The sequence below is a fragment of the Lithobates pipiens genome, unplaced genomic scaffold, assembly GCF_037356315.1.
Source record: "Lithobates pipiens isolate NorthernLeopardFrog02 unplaced genomic scaffold, aLitPip1_a1.2 Scaffold_8, whole genome shotgun sequence".
In the NCBI taxonomy this organism is placed as follows: Eukaryota; Metazoa; Chordata; class Amphibia; order Anura; family Ranidae; genus Lithobates; species Lithobates pipiens.
Window position 1 is genome coordinate 414,794,790 of NW_027507903.1, and position 20,941 is coordinate 414,815,730.

Consider the following 20,941-nt stretch of genomic DNA (forward strand, 5'->3'; position numbering starts at 1 on the left):
ACGCTTCTTTGTGTTTTCTGTTCTTTTTCTATATGTTGTCTTCAAAGCTGTCAAGGCTCAGTTTCCTATTGACATCCCACATCCGACTAACCAGTGCTATATTTCCTCTAGCTACACTTCAGATGCAAAGTACTTCATGCAGGTGAGTCTATATTTTTTCAAATTTTTAACCCTATATTTAGCCCAGTTAATAAATTACCTATTATTAGACACAGTCATTTTATTTTATTTGCTGTGCTCATATACTTTTAGACTTATTTTGGTTAGAATGGGGACCTCTTTTGGCTGAAACCCTCTATTTGAGGATCTAGGGAGATATCTCGTCCCCCTTTACAGCCCCAGAGGTGGGTGTAATTCTCCAATTTTCTACACACAAAAATATATATTTCTTTAACTAACCAATTCATTCACTCCAAATTAATTCCATAATTACTTTATTTTTCTGTTAGATTTTGGTACTCATCTCGCTTTTGAGTATGTGCCCCCCATACCTGCCTCCCCCTGACCTATATGGCTCATTGGTGTTTGTGTTAGCTGTCATACTCCGTCTTACTGACAGAGTGTTGCTACCTGTCTTTTTGTAAGTAATTGAATTCAACCATATGGTATACAGCACAGGTTTATTGTATATTTTTTGCTTTTCTGTGGTCATCGCATGTAAAGATAAAGATATGATATATGTTCATATTTCTTTTTCTACGTTCCTACAAGCTAGAAGCAGCATTCCTTCGAAAATAAACTAGTCAAGCCCTGCTTAACGATCGTACCTCACAGAATTCAATCACACTGAGTTGGTCTTTGTTGACCCCTTGGTATCTTTGTTTTGAGAATACCTTAAAGTGGTTGATAACCCACTTTCATAGGTTTGCATAACCCGCTTAGTCTCCTAATACAGTGCCCCCCGTGTCTGTTTTATTAAAAAAAAAAAAAATCCTACTTTACCGTATTTCACAGCAGCACCCAGCGCTCAGGTAACCGGCCATGTCCGCTCTCTGCCCCTCTGACAGAGGTAGTGGGAGGAGCCGAGATTCCCCCCGCTGGCGTCAGTGGGACGTGAGGAGGAGAGGAGACACGGCCGGTCACATGACTGCCAGGAGCCGATGTGAGATACAGCAAAGGAGCTTTTTTTTTTTCATAAAAACACAGATTGGGGCACTGTATTAACAGACAAAATGGATAGTGTATAGATATATTGGTTATTCCTGGATGGGGTGGCACTGTCACTAGGTGACACACAGAGAGGGGGATGAAGACAGACATAGAAGAACAGGTTGCGAATGATGGAGACACAGACTCTGACCATGGTGTCAGGGCTCAGCAGCCATGATTATTGTGGTCAGTTTACAGAGGGGAGGGGGGAAACTGGCAGGATCAGCCAGGTTTTTTTTTAGGTGTTACAGGGTCAAAATTACACAGCACAAGCACTGTGTTGTATAAAATGCTTTAAAGGAGCAGGATCCATATTTTTTTGGGTTAACAAAACGCTTTAAGATTTATGCTCATATTTACTATACTGGGGCAACTAACCAACCTAGGGATATTTTGTTAACCAATCTTCTATCTGTAGTCCTGCTTAGGACTATTCACCAGGTGTCAGCTTAATGTCATTTTTTTTTTTTTATTTCCATATAGGTGTATGTATTTTTTTAATTGACAATTTTTGCTACAAATAAAATTTACTAAAAATTGTTTTAATCTTACCTATAAAGTCCATTCATTCCCCTTTTCAAAAATAGTGTTTTTACCAATTTAAAGGCTGTGCCATTTATACACTCCCAGTGTCCATAGTACCACCACCCTGTGAGGACAGCAAAAATATCTGTATTTAAAGCAGAACTATAGGTATAATGTTTTTTTTCCATTTTGGATAGAGCAAGAGAGGGTTATAACTCCTATCAGATTTTTTTTTTCCCCCATCTGCATCCCATTGCAAAGATCATGTCCTGTCCCATAGTTAACAGTAAGTGAAGGGAATAATAACAAATCGTTGAGACATGACTCAATGTGGCACCACATCCAAATATGAATACAGAAAAAACTGAGTTTTACGTTACATCGACGAGCCTGTCGATACTAATACAAATAATTTTACCCGGTTTGTCTCAGTACAAGCTTATTGATAGCTAAAAGGATATCGTCATCTTTTCTACAAACTTATCCTTATCGTCAGTTGGAGGAGGGAAGCTCTCAATGTCCCTCTGAAGGTCTGAAATCTGCTTTTTCATTTGACCCAAATTCTTTTGTAAATTTTCTGCAGATACTGCAAAATACAAGTATTTCAATAAATAATAAAGTTTGAGACATGTGTTTAATAAATCAGCAATATTAACAAATCAATTTATACTTCTAAAAGCAGTTATGATTATCTTTAAAATGATTGTACTATACAGAAATCAACGACAAGAAAAACAAACCTTTTCATATAAAAACTGTTTGAAAAGAAATAGGGTTAATTTTAGTTGAATTTTTTTACATACTGTATGTCTTAGAGTGGTATACACACTACTGGACAGTGACAGTATCTAGCTTCCCATACCATTTTTTATCTTTACACACACTTATCCAGATGTCTTTAAAGAAAAAAAATCTAAGCATTGGTATGTTATAGATAGCTACATTGGCCCAGCTTGAACCAATAAAACTGTGTGTATTCTATACCTGGCTAATCCTCTTGGAAGCTGGAAGTCACCGAAAATAGATACGGATAGCTCAGTGATCCTTACTTGCTTCCAAGCCCCACACCGAGTGGCCCCTCTCATGCTTTGTGAACACAGCAGTTTGGCCACTTGGCAAAGGTGCCATTCGCAGAATGGTTCGCATTTTCTGAATGAATGCAATGCCAAGCGGCAGACCTGCTGTGTTCAGGTATGCTTCAGGCCTGCTGCTCAGTATGGGACCCAGAAGCAAATGGATATCACTGGGGTAGTGGTGTCTACTTTAGTGATTTCCAGCTTCCAGGGGTATCGGGCAGGTGTGGAATACATATAATTACATTGGTCCAAGCTGGACAAATGTAACTATACATAACATACCAATACCTGCCATTATTTTACAATCTTGTGAAGTTGCGGGTCCTCTTCCTTCCATGCAATGATGCCACTGTCTGCAGCATTCTCCTTTAAGTCCAGGGTGGTATGATCATGTGCACCTAAAGGGCGTGCTCTTTATGCACTAAGGTTCACAGAAGTGGGTTGAATGATGCTGAGAAAGTGGACGTGTCCTGGATTGCAGAGCAGCAAGTGTGTGATGACCAGCACCATAGAGGAGAATACTGCAGTAAGAGTGGGATTGTTTTTCTGGCAACAGTCAGACTATTTTATTTTTTTAAGGAAGTTGGAGAAAGGTTTTAAATCACCCAACAATTTACCTAATCTGTACGGATAGTGGAATATATGCTAAGATTTTTACTCTGTTGCGAATTGTAAAAACAAAAAGATGTATGGTATCCTTTAAACAATACCAGCCCAACATAAAAGTGTCATATGCGCTGGTATCACCAGCAGCTGGAGGACCAAAGAATAAGACAAGCAGCTGGCATCTGCTTTCAGCCTAACTCCTTACATTTTTGTTCAGGGGCTCTTTCTTAAAGCATAAGCCCAAATATTAATGGTGTCTTTTAAAGATGAACTCCAGGCAACAACATAAAAACAACACTTGATGTGCATTTTGTATTCACTAAACAAAAAGCATTTTTAAAAGTAGCTAGGACAGCACAATTTTAGTAGCCGTCAGCCTCTTGTAATCTAATGTAAAGTAGCATTCAGACTGGGGGAGGAAGAGGCAGTACTAGAGACTAATCATGTGTGCTGCATGCAAATGTGCTGACAGGAGGACAGAACAGTGTGAGCAGTGGTGTAAACTGGTGCCACTGTTAGTGCCCTTTCACACAGGTGTTCAGTCTGGATCCATCGGTCAGTTTTTCAGACAGATCCAAACCAAACTACAATGTAAGTCTATAGAGAAGCAAATGTAAAAGGGCGCCCGTCTGTTTATATCCGAGTCAGTTTATGTTCCACAGAGAAAAAAGCAGAAAAAGTTTGTAGGCATAAAACTGAATCAGTATTTATTAGCTTTTTCCTAGCAAAAAATGTGACTGAACTGATGACCCTTACGGCCCAAATGCAGACTGGGAGAAAACGTATTATTTAAAGAGAACTTGTCAACAACTTAAAATATTTTAGGTAAAATCATAGAAATATCACCTATTTGAGTTGCTTACTTGTGGAGTTTGTTCTATAAACATTTTGTTTTCACTTGCAATGTGCCTGTGAACCTGCAAGGCAATTCAACCATTGCAGAAAAGCTAATTCCATAGCAAAGCCACGGTTTTCCCTCACTCTTGCTACATTATAGTCCTCTACTCTTCTGGGAATGTCTACTTACTGTCTGCATTGGTCCTGCTCCTCTGCCCCTTCCCTAACCTTGCTACATAACTACTGATGTAGTAGATGGGTGAGGCGTGAAGGGAAGTACTATACAGTGTCTCTTGTGTGAAAGCTCTGGGCCTGTTTGGGCTGCTGACTTCACATCTAAGATGGCGGCACCCAGCAGCAAGCAATCGCAGGGCTTTTTAAATGCCTTCACAAGCAGGGATGGCTTTTACATGTAAATGACATGCATAAAAAAAAATTAAATGCACATGAAATGTTTGGGAAAACTGTTAAAATTAATGGTCTGGTGGCAGGGTCTTTAGCTGTAACAGAGAAAAGTCAGGTCACTAACCTGGCTGTGTTATATGCCAGAGCTGCGTCTCAGGACAGGATGTAGTGGTTGCCTGGATTTCAGCTTTTTATGACTGCATATAAATCAATTGTTTTGGCACAAAAACCTCTAGGAATTGTAAAATTGTATAAGAGGGACCTTCTACCTTCTATTTTTTCTACTCTTTGTATAAGAGGGACCTACCTCAAGATCTGATTGTATGCAGTTTTATTTTAAAGACAAAAAAAAACAAAACAGGATGGACTACACTAACAACTTGCCAATCCCCTAACTTGGAAAAGACGACATGATTTTGCAGTTTAATAGCAGTGTTATGGCTGCAGCTAGATGCCATAATTATGTTATTTTAATTTTCTGCAGCTAACGCTCTTTCTAATGAATGTGATCTGAGCGGCTAAGTAGCAGCTGGATCACTTTTAGAAGTGGTGGGAAGGGTCGCCCCCCCGCCACTTTACGGTGGTTCTCGGGCTTACCTGGCTCATCGGGAAAACCGAGAACCGATCTGGCTGTTGCGGCGGCTGACCATGGAGATTAGCAAAGGAAAGATGGCCTCTGCTCATCTCTCTGACCTAGGAGGCCGGGAGCAATGCCATGACTTCTGATTCACTGCCAATAAAAACAATGCCATTTTTTCTTTTTTTAAAGCATCAGATCAATCTTTTTTTTTTTTTGATCCAATGCTTTTCATTGTAGAGGAGAGATGTGACCCTTATTGACCCCAAAAATTTAATTTTTTGACCCCCCGTGCATGCAGAGTGGTGAGCGCAAACGTAGGTCACCCCCACAAATGGAAACAGTGTTTGCACCAAACACGAGGTATAGTCACAAACATCAGAGTGAGAGCAACAATTCTAGCACTAGACCTCCTCTGTAATGCTAAACTGGTAACCTGTAAATATTTTTAAAGCGTCACCTATTTTTAAGTACTGTAATTTGGCGTAAATTTCATAAGCGTGCGCAATTGTACAGCACAACATGTTAGGTATCTATTTACTCAGGGTAACATCTTTCATATTTTACAAAACAATTGGGTTATACATTTACTTTTAATTAAAGTGTATTAAAAAAAAAAAAAAATGTGTGTTTGAAAGACTGCTCCGAAAATACTGTGTGACATTAAACAAATTGCAACGACCACCATTTTGTTCTCTAGGGCCTCTGCTAAAATATAAATATATATTGTTTGGGGGTTATTTGCAATTCTCCAACAAAAACAAACTAATGTTTACTTGTAAACAAAAAGTGTCAGGATAGGCCTGGTCATTAAGTGGCAAGACATGATCCAAACAAGCAAATGCAACTGCCTCCTTTAAGAAAAATATACCTCTACTGGCCTTTTCTACATGAACCATCTCATCTGGGAACTGTAACACATCAGGGTAATCTTGTTCACAGGTTTCAGCTAAGAAGTGTAACAATGTTGTCTTCTGGTCAGCTGACTTGGTGTCTTTAAGCTGAAAATACAAAATTAACAAAATAACTCCAAGTATGCATTAGTTCTTAAATTTAAAAGTGCTGGTCTACTTTTCAATATTGTCATTTCATTTTATTTTATTTTTTACCTTGCAGAGGAAACCAATCTCAAAGCCAAAAGCACCAGCATTCCGGGACCCGGCGTTCATAAAATTTCCAACAAGCAGAGTGATCTCTAGAAGGGTGGAAAAGTTCTTACTCTTCCGTACCTCTTCACATGCGGCCGTTACTGAAACAATATCTGGTTTGATGTTTTCTACATGTTCATTAAACATGAGTTTAAATAGAATGGCGTTGAGCCTTGGACGAAGGCGTGGGACTGTGCTCATCTAAACATAAATAAGAAAATAATTAGTTATTATTAATCTTTTTAGAACGTTAAAGGAAGGTAATCCTATGTAAACCATTTCAAAACAATTAAAAGCGTTAAACTACCTAAATCTTTTTTCTTTTTTTTTTTTTTAAGTGGTTGTAAACATCAGACATGAACTCTGAACAAAGCATATTCCTCTATAGTGTGTACTTGTCTCAATCCACAGCACTGAGTGTAATTTCTGTCTGCTTCCCCGTACTTCTGCTATCTGCACGAGTCATTTCTCACAAGTTTTCCTGACACCAAGAGAAAAAAAAAAGTGACAGGAGAGGGATTTTCAGCACAGCTTGTGATTGACAGCCTCAGCTCTGTTCCTGTGTGAAGAGGGGAGTATTCCTTCCCTCCAATCAGCACTCCTCACTGAGCGCTGAGTGTAATTTTAGCTCTCTGCCCCGTTTACTGACAGCCCAGATAAGCTTTATAAATTCTGGACTTTGATCGGCTGTAGAGAAGAGAAGACTGCACATGAACAGGTACAACTTGTGGATTTGTTTCATCTCTGTGTAGCACCTGAGGCCAGTCACTTCACTAAGTATATATATATATATATATATATATATATATATATATATATATATATATATATATATATATATGGGTTTACAGCCACTTTAAGTATTGATAGAGTGGGAATAATCAAAAACACTGTTAGATTTTTTAAATTGCGCTCTGTGTTCTGAACTCAGATTTTTTTACATCCTGCCCATGAGCCAAAAGGAAATTAAAGGAATTCCCCATCCTGGACCATTATCAGCAGAACAGTTGTCCTCCCACTGGAAGATTTTGTCTCAACTCCAGTTCTAGTGACAGCTTTAAAAGTTTGCATTTCACATTACCCTTCCTAATGTCAATGGTCAATATGGCAAGAGAGAGAGACCACATGACATAGGTCCTAAACCTATCCAAACCTGGACAAAAAAAGTTGTACATTAATAGTGATTGTAATAATTTTTATAAAGATCAGTAGTGAATTGTTACTCATTTTTTACAATTTCTATAGATGTCCCCAGGCATGTTGATTAGATATGTTACTAGTCAAGTAAATTCACCAGCCCAGATCTGTATTTGTCATCTGTATAATATGAACCATTATTATTCTTTGGGAATTCAATAAATGTTAATAGACACTTAGACCCCTTTCACACTGGAGGAGGTTTTTAGGCGCTTTAGCACAAGAAATAGCAACTGAAAACTGCCTCCCATTCATTGCAGTGTATCTTTTCACACTGGGTGCACTTGTAGGACGTTGCGAAAGGTCCTGCAAGCAGCATCTTTTGGGCAGGTTGGGAACACTGTTAATAGCACTCCCAAAACCCCCTGCCCATTGCAATGAATAAAAATAAAAGCCTTAAAAGTGCCGCAAAACTGGATTTTACTATTTTTTATTTTGTAAAAACCGACCCACTCGTGGCCTAAAAGTGTAGCAAAAACTGCGCTTTAGCTCCAACGCCACAGGCGCTCAATGTGAAAGAGGTCTTAGGGTGCTCATATATTCCTTTTGTTCTTTGGCTCCATGGCAGGGTATACATGTACTCAGGTCAGTGTGCGTATACATATACAACTTGGATATACATAAAAATAACATGCACAAGAACACCTTCTTACCACAACTCCGAATTGCTCTGGCTCTGCCAACTCATTGTACTCATCTTTAAATTCTGCTAACATCTGAATCTGGTCTCCTTCTGGCAACTGCTTCACTAAATTCTTAAGAAAAGAAAAGTGTAGGGGTAATGAACAATAATTTGACTAAAAGTAAAAAAACAAAAAAAAAAAAACACGTCATTCTAAAATTACAATATGTACTTACCCAAAAGCAACTACTTATCTATAATGGCACATATTTTTAAGGAATTTCCATTTAATAGGCAAAAAATAAATGTGCACCTTGGGTGCTGGGGTATAAATCTTACAAGACATTATTTTTCTGTTTGAGGTTACCCTCCTTAATGCAAAGATTTCTGTTTCCTATATGCTTTGATCTGAGCCCTGGTTCACATCAGTGTAGCTTTGATATCGTGCTACTTGAAATCTGCAAATCGGTACGATTTGGATTGCAATTTCATAGCGGCTTGTGACTTAATTTAACAGAGGTCAAAGCAAGTCGCAATGAAATCACAGAAAAATAGTGCAGGAACCTTTTTGAAAGTCGCTGCGAACTGAGCCCTGATGATTTGACAGTTTCCATTGCCGAAAATAGGGTGCGACAGATATCATTGGTGTGAACGAGGGCTAATGGAGAATTTGTGAGATAACTTTGCTGATTTATTGCACATGACTCAAGCACATCAAATGCACTTCTTAAATAAAAAGGAACACTCTAAACTAAAGTCAGCACACATTCGGTATGTCACTATTCTATACACCAGTGTTTCTCAACTTCAGTCCTCAAAGCGCCCAAACAGGTCATGTTTTCAGGATTTCCATTATTTTGCACAGGTGATTTGATCAGGTTCACTGCCTCAGTAATTACCACAGCCATTTCATCTGAGGGAAATCCTGAAAACATGACCTATTGGGGCGCCTTGAGGACTGGAGTTGATAAACACTGCTATACATAGTGGTGCTAAATAGTTAAAAATAGCCAAGGTGTGATTAAGCTTCCCCTGCCAGGAGAACACAATGGCTCCATGGGAGGGATTCCCCCTTCAAGACTGTGCGTGTTGATAGGGGAATCAAGCAAATTTACTTTCTTGCAATCCGTGAAAGAAATGTATTCAGTCTATGGCCAGCCTTACATTGGATGCCCACACTACAGTACATGTGCACATAAAAGCATGACAGCTACAAGCCTATCCACTTGTAATGGAAGAACTAAGAACAGTGTCCATTCTTCCCTACCTCCTAATGCACAATGTAATGTTAATAGTTAACATACAGATGCAGTTGAACTCCCAAGACGTGTAGGACAATCTTGTGTTTGCAAAAAGACCACTACATCCTATATTCTTATTTATTTTCAGACGCCTGAAAGAAAACTTACCGAAATCATAGATTCTGTTAGTACTTCTTCATTCACTTCTAGGATGACATTTTTAATCTCCGGATAGGGCATGCGGTATGAACCCAAAAAGATAGCTGTATAAAAAAAAATACAATAAAATGACAATGGGAAATACCTTTGCAGCTACACAGTAAATTATATCAGTATATCAGCAAGTTACAATCATCTGTATGTTATCTGATAACCCACTCAGCCTAAAAGGAGCCTGTGAGATGCCATTACCGAGTCCCATTTGGCTCATCCTGATCTAGGCTTTACTTGAGACCCCCTATGCCTGGAAGAATTTACAACAGGAGTTCAAAATTACTTTTTTCAGGTAGTAATTGGGGTCTGTGTGTTTGTATGGCCAGCAGAAGAAATCAAAAATACTGAATTAAAAGGTAACATTTTCCACTTGATGGTACATGATTTAGGCAACATTGCATTTTGGGGGACAAACTGTGCTGGCATTTTATATTTGATCAGTAAACAGGACATTTTACTTGTACATCAGTGATTTTCTTTTCTTCTATTGGCTCTAGGAACACATACAGACCACAGTTTTGTCCAAGTTGCCATTGTTTCCGTTGAAATCTTTGACTTCAATGCTGCATTCTAATTAGATCCATCATGACCCAGGTTGTGGTTTTATCCTCGAGACTACCAATTTGATCCAGCACTCCCATATACACATTTTGACACTAGGCAGTGAAGCTAGGATCAAGGCATAGACGGCCAATGATTGCTTATTAAATATGAACTGCTGAAGCATTAAACTCATTAATAATGTCTTATGTTTGGGATCTAGTTATGCTCTCATAGAGCTCTCTAATCCTAATTAAGCTTCAATTTCTTTCCAAAACTTCAGGAGCCATACATAGCCTATTTTCGGCACAATGGACCATCAACCATTAGGAATGAAAGAGCTGTGAAGGGTAACTTTCTTGATAACATCAGAAGTGCTTGTTAACCTAGAAAGTTTCATATTTATGCTTGAATTTCAGATAATTCCTGCTAAATCGCCATGAAATTTGAGCCGTGGGTGGTCCTAAGAGCCAAACAGTAACTGAATCCAATCAGATGCAGTCTGTTTTTAGGTATTCCAAGAGTTGTGAGAAAGTGGCTTCCAGGATACAATAGCTGACGGGGAAATCCCTCCATCAATGCTGTTCAGTGTGGATGAAGGAATCTATTGCCATCTGGGTGGAATGAGAGTAATTGTGGCATGCTGTGTCTAACCATATAAGAAAATCTGTGTGCATTAGGTGCCAATCCATCCCTTTCTGTACGAGATAAGAAAAACGAGGTGTTAACCATGTTTGTGAAGCTGACTGGCAGGGTATATCATGGAGAAGATTTGCTTAGTTTCCAGCTTTCTGTTCCAGTCCAAGTATGACTGGAAATCCTTGAATATTTGTCTGCATGTATAGCCCAAACTTGTTGCAGTTTTAGTGGCAAAACTAAACATTGCTTCTTTTTAAGGGCCCTTGCACAAAGGCCCCAAAAATGCCACGTTAGGCATTCAAGCATTTTTGTTTTACTGATCTGAACTCAGCCTATTGCTTTCAATGGACCTGGATGCACAGATGACTAAATATCAGTAAACTAGTGCCATGTTTATGTTATTGAGTATTATTATAAATGCACCCCCTCCCCTCCCATATTATATAGCATGGTGGGAGCTAGAAGAATTTTTAGGTCCATACACTGATATGTATACATCAGTATTGCGTGTGTAAACTTTGGGCACAAAAAAATTTTTTACTCTTGCAGCAAGGCCACCCCCCCTTTCCAAAAATAAAGTTTAAATGCCCTTTAAGTGTAGGGTGCTGCAGAAGAGGCTGTATTACCCATCTCCTCGCATCAGCAGGCTCTCTCGATCCTTGTGACTGATTCACCGCAGCCTCCTCTGTAAGCTACCCCCAGCTTCAGTTGCATGATTGCCCCCACTACATACAATAGCAGGTTAATAGCCCTACGCTGTAATGACACAGAGGCTCTGGCCATAGACTAGGTGTACGAAGAAGGGAAGAACATTGGAGTCTGATATACTGGGGAGTCCGATAAGTAACACAGACTCTTCTACAACCCCCTAGACTTAATAGGCATTTAACCCTTGCACTGTGGGGGGCCACAACAAGAGTTTTTTTTTTCTGTTCAAACTTTATCGAAAAGATGACAAATATCAACAGGTAATCTCAGTGTGGCAGTTGACAACAACGTAACTTACACAACATCTCTTCGTACAGCAAGATATTGAAAAAAAGACATTTGCTATGTGTGATGGTATAGTAAATAATTGTACAAACTTCGGGTTTATTATAGTAGCAAAAAAAATTAAAAAATAAAAGGCTAAACCCCAATGCAGTTGTGGGTTTAGGTTGAGAATGTTCCTTAGTAACCTGAGGGTCAGGAATTAGTAAAATTTGTGTAATCAGTAGTTAACATTACCAGCAGTGAGATTATGAGTAAGGCAGGTAATTGGGGAGAGAAATAAAGATTAGATAGAGAAGAGAGGAGGAAAGTGGGAGAAGGTTGAGGAAGGGTGGTCGGGAGGATTGCACGGGACACGAAATTACTGTAGTTCGGATATTTTGAGGTGTTGAGGGATTCTGTCCAAAATTGTGGCCTTGATTTTGCTACGTATCATGGCTTGTGTAGTGCTATTTTTTACTTCGGTGGTGTTTAATTTGGGTTTTTTCCAGGTCCTAGGTATTGTCTATTGGGCAGCCATGGTGAGTTGAAGGATGAGATGTAACTGGGATTTAGTGCATTCTATTAAGAAATGATTCAGTAATGCTAGAGACTGGTCAGGGTCTATGGTATTTTGAAGGTGGAGGCCATGCGGAATATTGTTGCCCAAAAATGCTGGATTATCGGGCATGACCACCATATATGGGCATGTGTGCCCTTCTCACCACAACCTTGGAGGCATACTGAGGGTAGTTTGGCAGGAATTTGGAGATCCTAGCCGGGACTAGATATCACCGCATAAGGATCCTTATAGTTCGCCTCCAGGGCGATTACATCATGGGATGAGATTTTTGTATTGGTCCATATATCTGACCAGTCTTCAGCATCAAGTTCTATTGCTAGATCCATGGACCACTGTGTAGTGTAAGAGGGCATGTTAGCTGGAGGTTATGTGAGGTGACTATAGAGGCAGGATAGGATGCCCAGAGCATGGGGGCTGAATTGCAAACTCCTTCAAACATAGAAAGATTGTCTAGCGTAGAGTGTGCGCCTATAATTGTGCGGGCAAAGTGGGCAATCTGGAGGTATCTAAAGTACCCTTTCAAAGGGAGTTCAGCTTGGCTTTGTAGGGCAGAGAATGGTTTCAGGGAGGCATTGGTGACAAGGTCACATATATGACTCAGTCCAACTTGGGACCAGAGCTGAAAAGAACCTGGATCAACGGAGGCTGGGTAGAATTTTGGATGGCTCAGGAAAGAAAGTAGTGGGGAGTAGGCGGACATCAGTTTAAATGGTCCCCGTAATTTGTCCCATATTATTAGACAATGTAGTGTTATGGGGTTGGTTATGGGGCCACGGGTAGAGGGGGACAACCATAGTAAGTCACCGTGAGGGGTTAGAGGTCGACCACTTCCAGACTGACCCACAGAGGAACCTCTGCTTTTGCATGTAGAAGAGTGATCTGGGCCAGCTGGGCTGCGGGATAATATCTTAAGAAGTTGGGTAACCCCAGTCCCCCACTAAGCTTGCTATGGAGTAGCATAGACCTCAACACTCTGGGCTGATGGAGCCCCATATGTATTTGGACACTCGGGTTTGAATAATTCCGTGGAAGTAGGGAGGAACTGGGACTGGGAGGACCCTGTATAAATATAAAAGTTCGGGAAGAAGAGACATCTTCACGGCTACAACTCGCCCAGGCCACGAGATGCCCAGCGGGTGCCAAGTGTGTAATAGGGAGGTCAGGTGTGTGAGCATAGGGAGACTGTTTGAAAAAGGTGGGCCAGGTCCCTAGTTAGTTTTATTCTGAGGTATGGTATCGAGCCATAGGAGGTGCATGGGTATTTTATGTGATCGAGCTAGGTGTTGGAGTAGGATTACGCGTCGGATATTGTCGCTGGCCTGCCGACGTGGTATGAAGCCCACTTGGTCCTTGTGTATTAGGCCTCCTATGATTGGGTTGAGGCACAACGCCATCATTTTGGCCAAGAGCTTAATATCCAAATTGAGTAAGGCTATGGGCCTGTAATTGGACCAGAGGGAGTTATCCATTTCGGGTTTGGGTATCATGGAAATGATAGCTGTCAACGTGTCTCGACCAAAGGAGTGTTGCTTGAGAAGGGCGTTAAAAGAATTAGCGAGAAGAGGGGCCAGGGTAGCAGAAAATTTCTTAAAGTACGTGCTGGAGAGTCTGTCAGGGCCTGGAAGTTTGTGGAGTTTGATTGATTTAATTGCAAGGGTAACTTCCTCAGATGTAACTGGGCACTCCATAGACTCACGATTGGCATCTGACAGTTTAGAGATAGTGATGTTTTGGAAAAATGTTTCAGCTCGTTTCAGAGATAAGGAGGTTTTTGCTTTATATAGTTCGGCCAGCCTCCTGCGAAATTCAAAGAGCACCTTAACAGGGTTGCTTGTGTGGATGTCTTTAGTCAGTTTGAGTCTGATGGGGTTATGTACCTGCTCCGGACAATGAAGACGCAGTGCTAGAAAGTTATCAGGCTTTGGCTTTGGTATAAATTGTGTGGTTGGATCTACGAATGGCCTTATCTGCCGATTCTGCCAGAAGCAGGTCCAGCTCAGTTTTAGACTTTTATAGTGTTATTCTGTGGGATTCAGTTGGGGAAGATTGGAATTGGAGAAGGAGGCCTCTATTTTAAGTTTTTTATCTCGTTTGAGACGAATGGAGACAGAGATACAGGTCCCTCGGATCACAGGTTCATGTGCTTCCCATAGGAGGACTGGTGAGATGCCAGGGGTGGTGTTGTGTAGTAAGTAGGGCTGAAACAACTAATCGATTATGAAATTAATCGATTACTATTTTCATAATCGAATAATCGGCCACTAACATAATGGGGTTAACAAAAAACTAAAATTAGCCCTTTATAGTACAAAAAGAGCAAATGGCTACTGTAAATATTACTTTCACTGTCCCATAGTAAAAAATGAATCCCTTACAGTAGCGATTATTTGCTCTTTTTGTACTATTTTTTGTTTTTTTTAACCCCGTTATGTTACTAAACATCTCAGGCCTGGGTCACACCCTCGTGTTTTTTGGTGCTTTTTGCAGAAACACACTACAGCTCATTTACATGGTTTCCTATGGGACACGTTCACATCCATGATTTTTTCAGCTGCTGCGTATTTGGAAAAGACAAGGACTTTTTTTTAACGCATAACGGTGCTATTTTGGTTTTTTGGTTCAATATACTTCAATGGAGAAGCTGCAGAAAAGCATGTAATAATGCGTTTTTGCAGCAATTTGTGTTTTTTAATCTGCCCAACAACAAATTGGGCAAAAAAATATGTAAAAATGAAAATTGCAGCAAAATTACCTTTTTTTTTTTTTTTTTTTAGGTTATTAACCGATTATTCAATTAATTGAAACAATCGGCCAGCTAATCGATTATGAAAATAACCGTTTGTTGCAGCCCTAGTAGTAAGTATTCTTTAAGGGCAAGTATATCAAAACAATATGACTGGTTGGTTAAGTGTGCATCATTTATACAACAAGTGCGATCTCTAGCTTGCGTGATCAGAGAGGAAACCATTGTGATTACTGCACAGTGGTCCGACCATGTTATAGGGCAGGGATATGCAATTAGTGGACCTCCAGCTTTTGCAAAACTACAAGTCCCATCATGCCTCTGCCTCTGGGTGCCATGCTTGTTGCTGTCAGTCTTGCTCTGCCTCATGGGACTTGTAGTTCTACAACAGCTGGAGGTCCGCTAATTGCATATCCCTGTTTAGGGTGTATGCTGGAGTGGATTCATATTGGTGAGGATGCTACTGGTACAAAAATATGGTCAATCCTTAAGAGGGATTTGTGTGGGTGTGAATAAAGGTTTTTTTTTATGCTCCTGAAGGAAAAGCAGGGATAAACTACCTAAATAGTATTACATAACATTACAAACTTCTGTTATAATAACCAATTACAAAGAACAGCTGCCCAAATTGAGTTTAGGGCTGAAATCTGTTGCATTTTTCTTTCCAAAAAACACACAAACCACATTTACAGTCAGGCACTATCCACTGGAAAAAAAATGGTCCCTGTTAAGAGAAATTACTATTCTTTCTTTTCCAGGCATTGACACGTGCTGGGTTCTTCATCTTCAAACACTATACACACATTGCAGGCCGCTGGCAGAAAAGCAGGTGTAAGGCAGTTTGATCTGAAGTTAAACTTTTTTTATTCCCCTGAATAACAGCTGGAAGATATTCCATTGAACTTCTCCACCATCTGCTGCACCACGCTACTTTTGAAAAGTATACTGGTACGAAATTAAAAAAAGATTCTTCTAAGTGCACTGAATGAAGGGCTTTGAATAGTGCTTATTCAATGGCTGTCACAAAATAACAGTTCATAGTTCAGGGTTAGCGAGCAGTGTGTGTAGCATAAAGGGAATCTCTGCATGCTTATAATAGACTGTTTTCCACAGTGTGCACAAATGCCCTTTCAAAGGCAATGTAAAACAAATTAAATGTAATGCACATTTATTAGAAAATGTGATCATTATATTAAAAACTATTGCTTGTATTTGATATTTGCATTAGCTAGCATAAGAGGTCATAAGTGCTAAACAGATAATTAGACTGCAAACACGTCCATTAATGTCAGTGTTGCAACCACAAGAAAAAGACACAATTAAAATTAAACTAAATTTACGTTATAATTCAGGCGTAATTGTTCTAAGTTTTTCCATAACTGTCCTGAACCATGCAGCTGATGTTCCTAAATGGAGTAACCCTGAGTAAACTCAAGGTGAAGACTGAGCAGTGTGGATGTTTTCTAGTACACCAACATAGCCACTGGATGTGTACACCTACTGCACCAGAGAAATGCACACTGTGCGATGAGATTTAATTTCCTATTTAAAAAAAAAAAAAATTTATGATGCTGTCATCATCTGTGAGCCTTGAAGACCCATCAGTACATCTGAACAAAGATCAGTAAGCCATCACACTTCACTGGAAAAGTTGAGCACAGAGTCATCAGTTTGGTATGACATGTGACAATCTTTTTCCTAGCCAACAGCAATCCTGTCCTTATCACATGAACAGAAGGCATAAAATATCCATAAGTACACATTTGTACTCGATTCCTTCAGTAGTAACATGAAAAAATACCACATTCACTGAAAATGTGTGCATCAGGCCTGGCAGACTAAATGCCTAAGATACAGAGATGACGAAAAAGGGCCTTTAGAATGTTGTTTTAATTTCAAGGTGAATAATTGCCCAAAACAAAATGTAATTTTCCTTAAGGCTGGATTTACACCAGTCTGGTGTGAATTCCAGCTACATTCTCCGTGCAAAGAGAAAAAGCAGCTGTTCAGCGCTTCCTCTCTGTTGCATCTGCGAATCAGCTGAACAGGGAGAGGGGGGAGGTGTAGTGAGGAGGGGGAGAGAATGCCTGCGAATCAGATGCATTTTCATAGAAGAATATGTGCCTGCAATTCGCACTGCACAGAAAACGCACATGTTTTTGGGCAATGCGGACTGTGAATGCAACGCATATATGTGAACCGGACTGATTGAAAATAGATTTTGAAATGTTCTGCGAATTGGATGCGTAGTTAGCTGCATCCAATTTGCCTAGGTGTGAATCCAACCTTAAAGTACAGCTTACAGCAAAACTTTTCTTAGTTTTAAGTAGAGTGGAGAGGCATTAAAACACCTTTTATTTTATATATATATATATATATATATATATATATATATATATATATATATATATATATATATATATATAAAATGATCTATATATCTGTTCCCATTAGGGGGACACACTCTCTCTTTGTCCTGGTGGCCATTATCACTAAAAGTGAAAGTAAAAGTAAATACAAAATGTGGATGGTCACCAGAACTGGAATAGAGCAGAACCCTTCCAATGGGGACATGGGTTCTGGTGACTACCAGGGCTTCTCTTAACATTTAAGTGATTTCCTCTGACGTCATGCTGCTATGGGACAGGACGTGAAGGGAAAGCTCCTCAAACGCTCTTACTCCCATCAAAAAAAAAAAAAAAGTTTTGCCTTCATTTCTAATTTAATACACCACATACATGGGGCTCACATCGCTACCACAGAGTTGCATGTTACAGATATGCACATGCAAACATCAGAAGATAACACTTTTCCTCTTGATAATTACCTCTGCATGTGACGTAGATAAAGAAAAGCAGGTTAGGCATTATATGGGGGTCTTGGTTATGCAGTATTTAGATGACCACAGATCGCACGTTTTATAATAGCTCAATACTTGAATGACATGATGATTTTCATCTATGGGTAACCACAAAACACTTGTGATCAAACTGTTTCAAAAACCTTGCTTGATCCCTACAGCTTTCGTCAACAAACAGGTTTACATGCATCTTTCCTTTCCCAGCCACATCATATCTGTGCTACGGTCAGCTTTAACTCTCCTAAGGACAATGATAAGGTGATGCAAAGGAACAAATAGTTTTCACAACCTACCGTATATACTCGAGTATAGGCCGACCCGAATATAAGCCGAGGCCCCCAATTTACCCCAAAAAACTGGGAAACTTATTGACTCGTGTATAAGCCGAGGGTGAGACATGCCTGTCCATCCCTGTGTGTCCGTCCATCCATCCCTGTGTGTCCGTCCATCCATCCCTGTGTGTCCGTCCATCCATCCCTGTGTGTCCGTCCATCCATCCCTGTGTGTCCGTCCATCCATCCCTGTGTGTCCGTCCATCCATCCCTGTGTGTCCGTCCATCCATCCCTGTGTGTCCGTCCATCCATCCCTGTGTGTGTGTCCATCCATCCCTGTGTGTGTGTCCATCCATCCCTGTGTGTGTGTCCATCCATCCCTGTGTGTGCAGCCTTGTGTGTCCAGCCTACCTGTGTCCCGAGCCTGCGTCCCGCCTCCGTCCCGAGCCTGTGTGCTTCTGCCATGCCAGGATCGCCGCTCTTCTCGTCTGACAGACGGCGTCGGCGCCCATTCCACTGTTCAAAAGCCGCGCCTCCGTCTGTGATAGGCGGAACACTCAATTTCCCAGCAGTCTGTGTTCCGCCTATCACGGACATCCTCTCATCCTCGTCCGTAGTATGAGGATGAGCGGATGTCCGTGATAGGCGGACCACTGACTGCTGGGAAATTGAGTGTTCCGCCTATCACAGACAGGGAGGCGCGGCTTTTGAATAGTAGAATGGCCGCCGTCTGTCTGCTCGACACGCTGATCGGGCAGGCAGACGGCGATGACTCGAGTATAAGCCGAGGGAGGCACTTTCAGCCTCAAAAAAGAGGCTGAAAATCTCGGCTTATACTCGAGTATATACGGTAATACACAGATTGTGAATGGCAGAAAGGAATCTCATTTGAAAAAAAAAACTGACTTACATAAATTCTGGGCAGTTTTTTGATCCAAAACTTTAAGTTCTTTAATTTTCTTCTTCGGTGCAGCTTTCTTATCCTCTCCCTCTTGGTCTTTCTTGGCTGCAGATCAAACAAACAATAACATTAGCAGAAACATACGCAGTCAGTAGTAAATAGATTTCACTAATTTGTATTACACCTCTTCTCAAAGTAAACCACAATTACAATGTCTTCAATCTAAGCACACCCCAATAATTCATCTATAGAGATACTGTACACAGGTGCACGCCTATATGCCTCATTCTCAAATTTACAGAACATGTTAGGTCAGATTTAACCATTAACTTTAGCTATAGCTTGCTCTGAGCTGCAGTGTTGGCTAAGATTTTAAACATTAAAGACTAATTTTTTTTTGTTTAAAAATAACAAAACATGTTATACTCCTGGCCCTGCCCCCCTTCCTAGCACCCTCACAGCAAGCAGCTTGCTATGGGGGGGCACTCTCTCTCCTCATTTGCTCACTGAATTTGACTGACAGCAGCAGGAGCCAATGGGGCACGCTGCTATGTCTCAGCCAATCAGGAAGGAGAGGATAAAGAAGGAACTACGGCACTACTGTAACACTGGGGGGAGGGGGAACATCAAAAAGGAACTACCAGACAAATGGGCAGGTGAGAAACAAGTGGAGGCAGCTCCTCTGATAGATAGGTCCCGAACACCTATATGGGGTACAAGTCGAGGAAGAGGACGCCAACTTTCTGGGGGTAAAAACGGACAGATATGGATGGAAAAACAACAAGATAAGAGGGTGAAAATAATGATGAAAAAAAACCTTTTGGGAGTGAGGCAGCTGATGTGTGAGATGGAGATGTCTATAGTGCGATGGTATGGATTCTGCAGATGGGATGTCTGGCTGCTCAGGTGGATGTCAGCGGCTGCACATGAGATGTCCGGCTGCTAAGGTGGATGTCGGTGGCTGCGGATGAAGTGTCAAGCTACGTGATCACGGACAGCAGATGAAGTTTCGGGCTGTGTGATGAATGAAGAGTCTGCCGATGAAGAACGTCAGTGGCTCCAGGTGAAGTGGTAGGTTGATCATAGGGTGACTATGGCTGCGGTTTGAGGTGCCAGGCAACTCAGAGGCTGGTGGCTGAGGATGGCTAGTGCAGGCTCTCAGACAGCTTCAGGATGTGAGATGGTGGCACTGTACAGCGAGGGTAAAAGCTGTGCTGGGCTGCTGTCTTACCAAGGGTTACTGTAGTGCAGGGATATGCAATTAGCGGACCTCCAGCTGTTGCAAAACTACAAGTCTCATCATGCCTGTGCCTCTGGGTGTCATGCTTGTGGCTGTCAGAGTCTTGCTATGACTCATGGGACTTGTAGTTCTGCAACAGCTGGAGGTCTGCTAATTGTATATCCCTGCTGTAGTGCATCTGCATCCTGGACCTGTCAGCCTGCTTGGAAAGGGTTGGCTAGGCATAGGTTTTCACAAGGGTGACGTGGTTATGCGGTTTCAGGCCCCCCCCCCCCCCCTCGTCAAACCAATAGTTATGGCTTTTACCTTGCTATGGTGTGCCACCATCCCACATCCTAAAGCAGCCATGCTACCTGAGAGCTCACACCAGCCATCTGCAGCCACCATCCTCCGAGTTGCCTGGTGCCTTAAACCGCAGCCATAGTCACCGTCTGATCAGCCTGACACTTCACCTGGAGCCACTAACATATTCCATCTTCAGACGCTGTCATCCACCACACAGCCTGACACTTCATCTGTAGTCAGAGATTGAGTAGCCTGACACTTCATCTGCAACCGATGACATCTGCCCGAGCAGCCGGACATCCCATCTGCAGA

General features: G+C 41.1%; 1 protein-coding gene across 1 annotated transcript; it reads right to left on the reverse strand.

Moving 5' to 3' along the window:
- Nucleotides 1-1,952: 1,952 nt before the first annotated feature.
- LOC143962193 (protein diaphanous homolog 1-like) lies at nt 1,953-20,731 on the reverse strand. Its single transcript, XM_077471523.1, has 7 exons — nt 20,698-20,731; nt 19,114-19,209; nt 9,552-9,646; nt 8,174-8,275; nt 6,285-6,524; nt 6,047-6,176; nt 1,953-2,260 (listed from the first exon to the last, which is right to left on the reverse strand). Exons 1-7 carry the CDS (start codon nt 20,729-20,731, stop codon nt 2,124-2,126), a joined length of 834 nt encoding a protein of 277 aa, XP_077327649.1. The 3' UTR covers nt 1,953-2,123.
- Nucleotides 20,732-20,941: the final 210 nt, after the last annotated feature.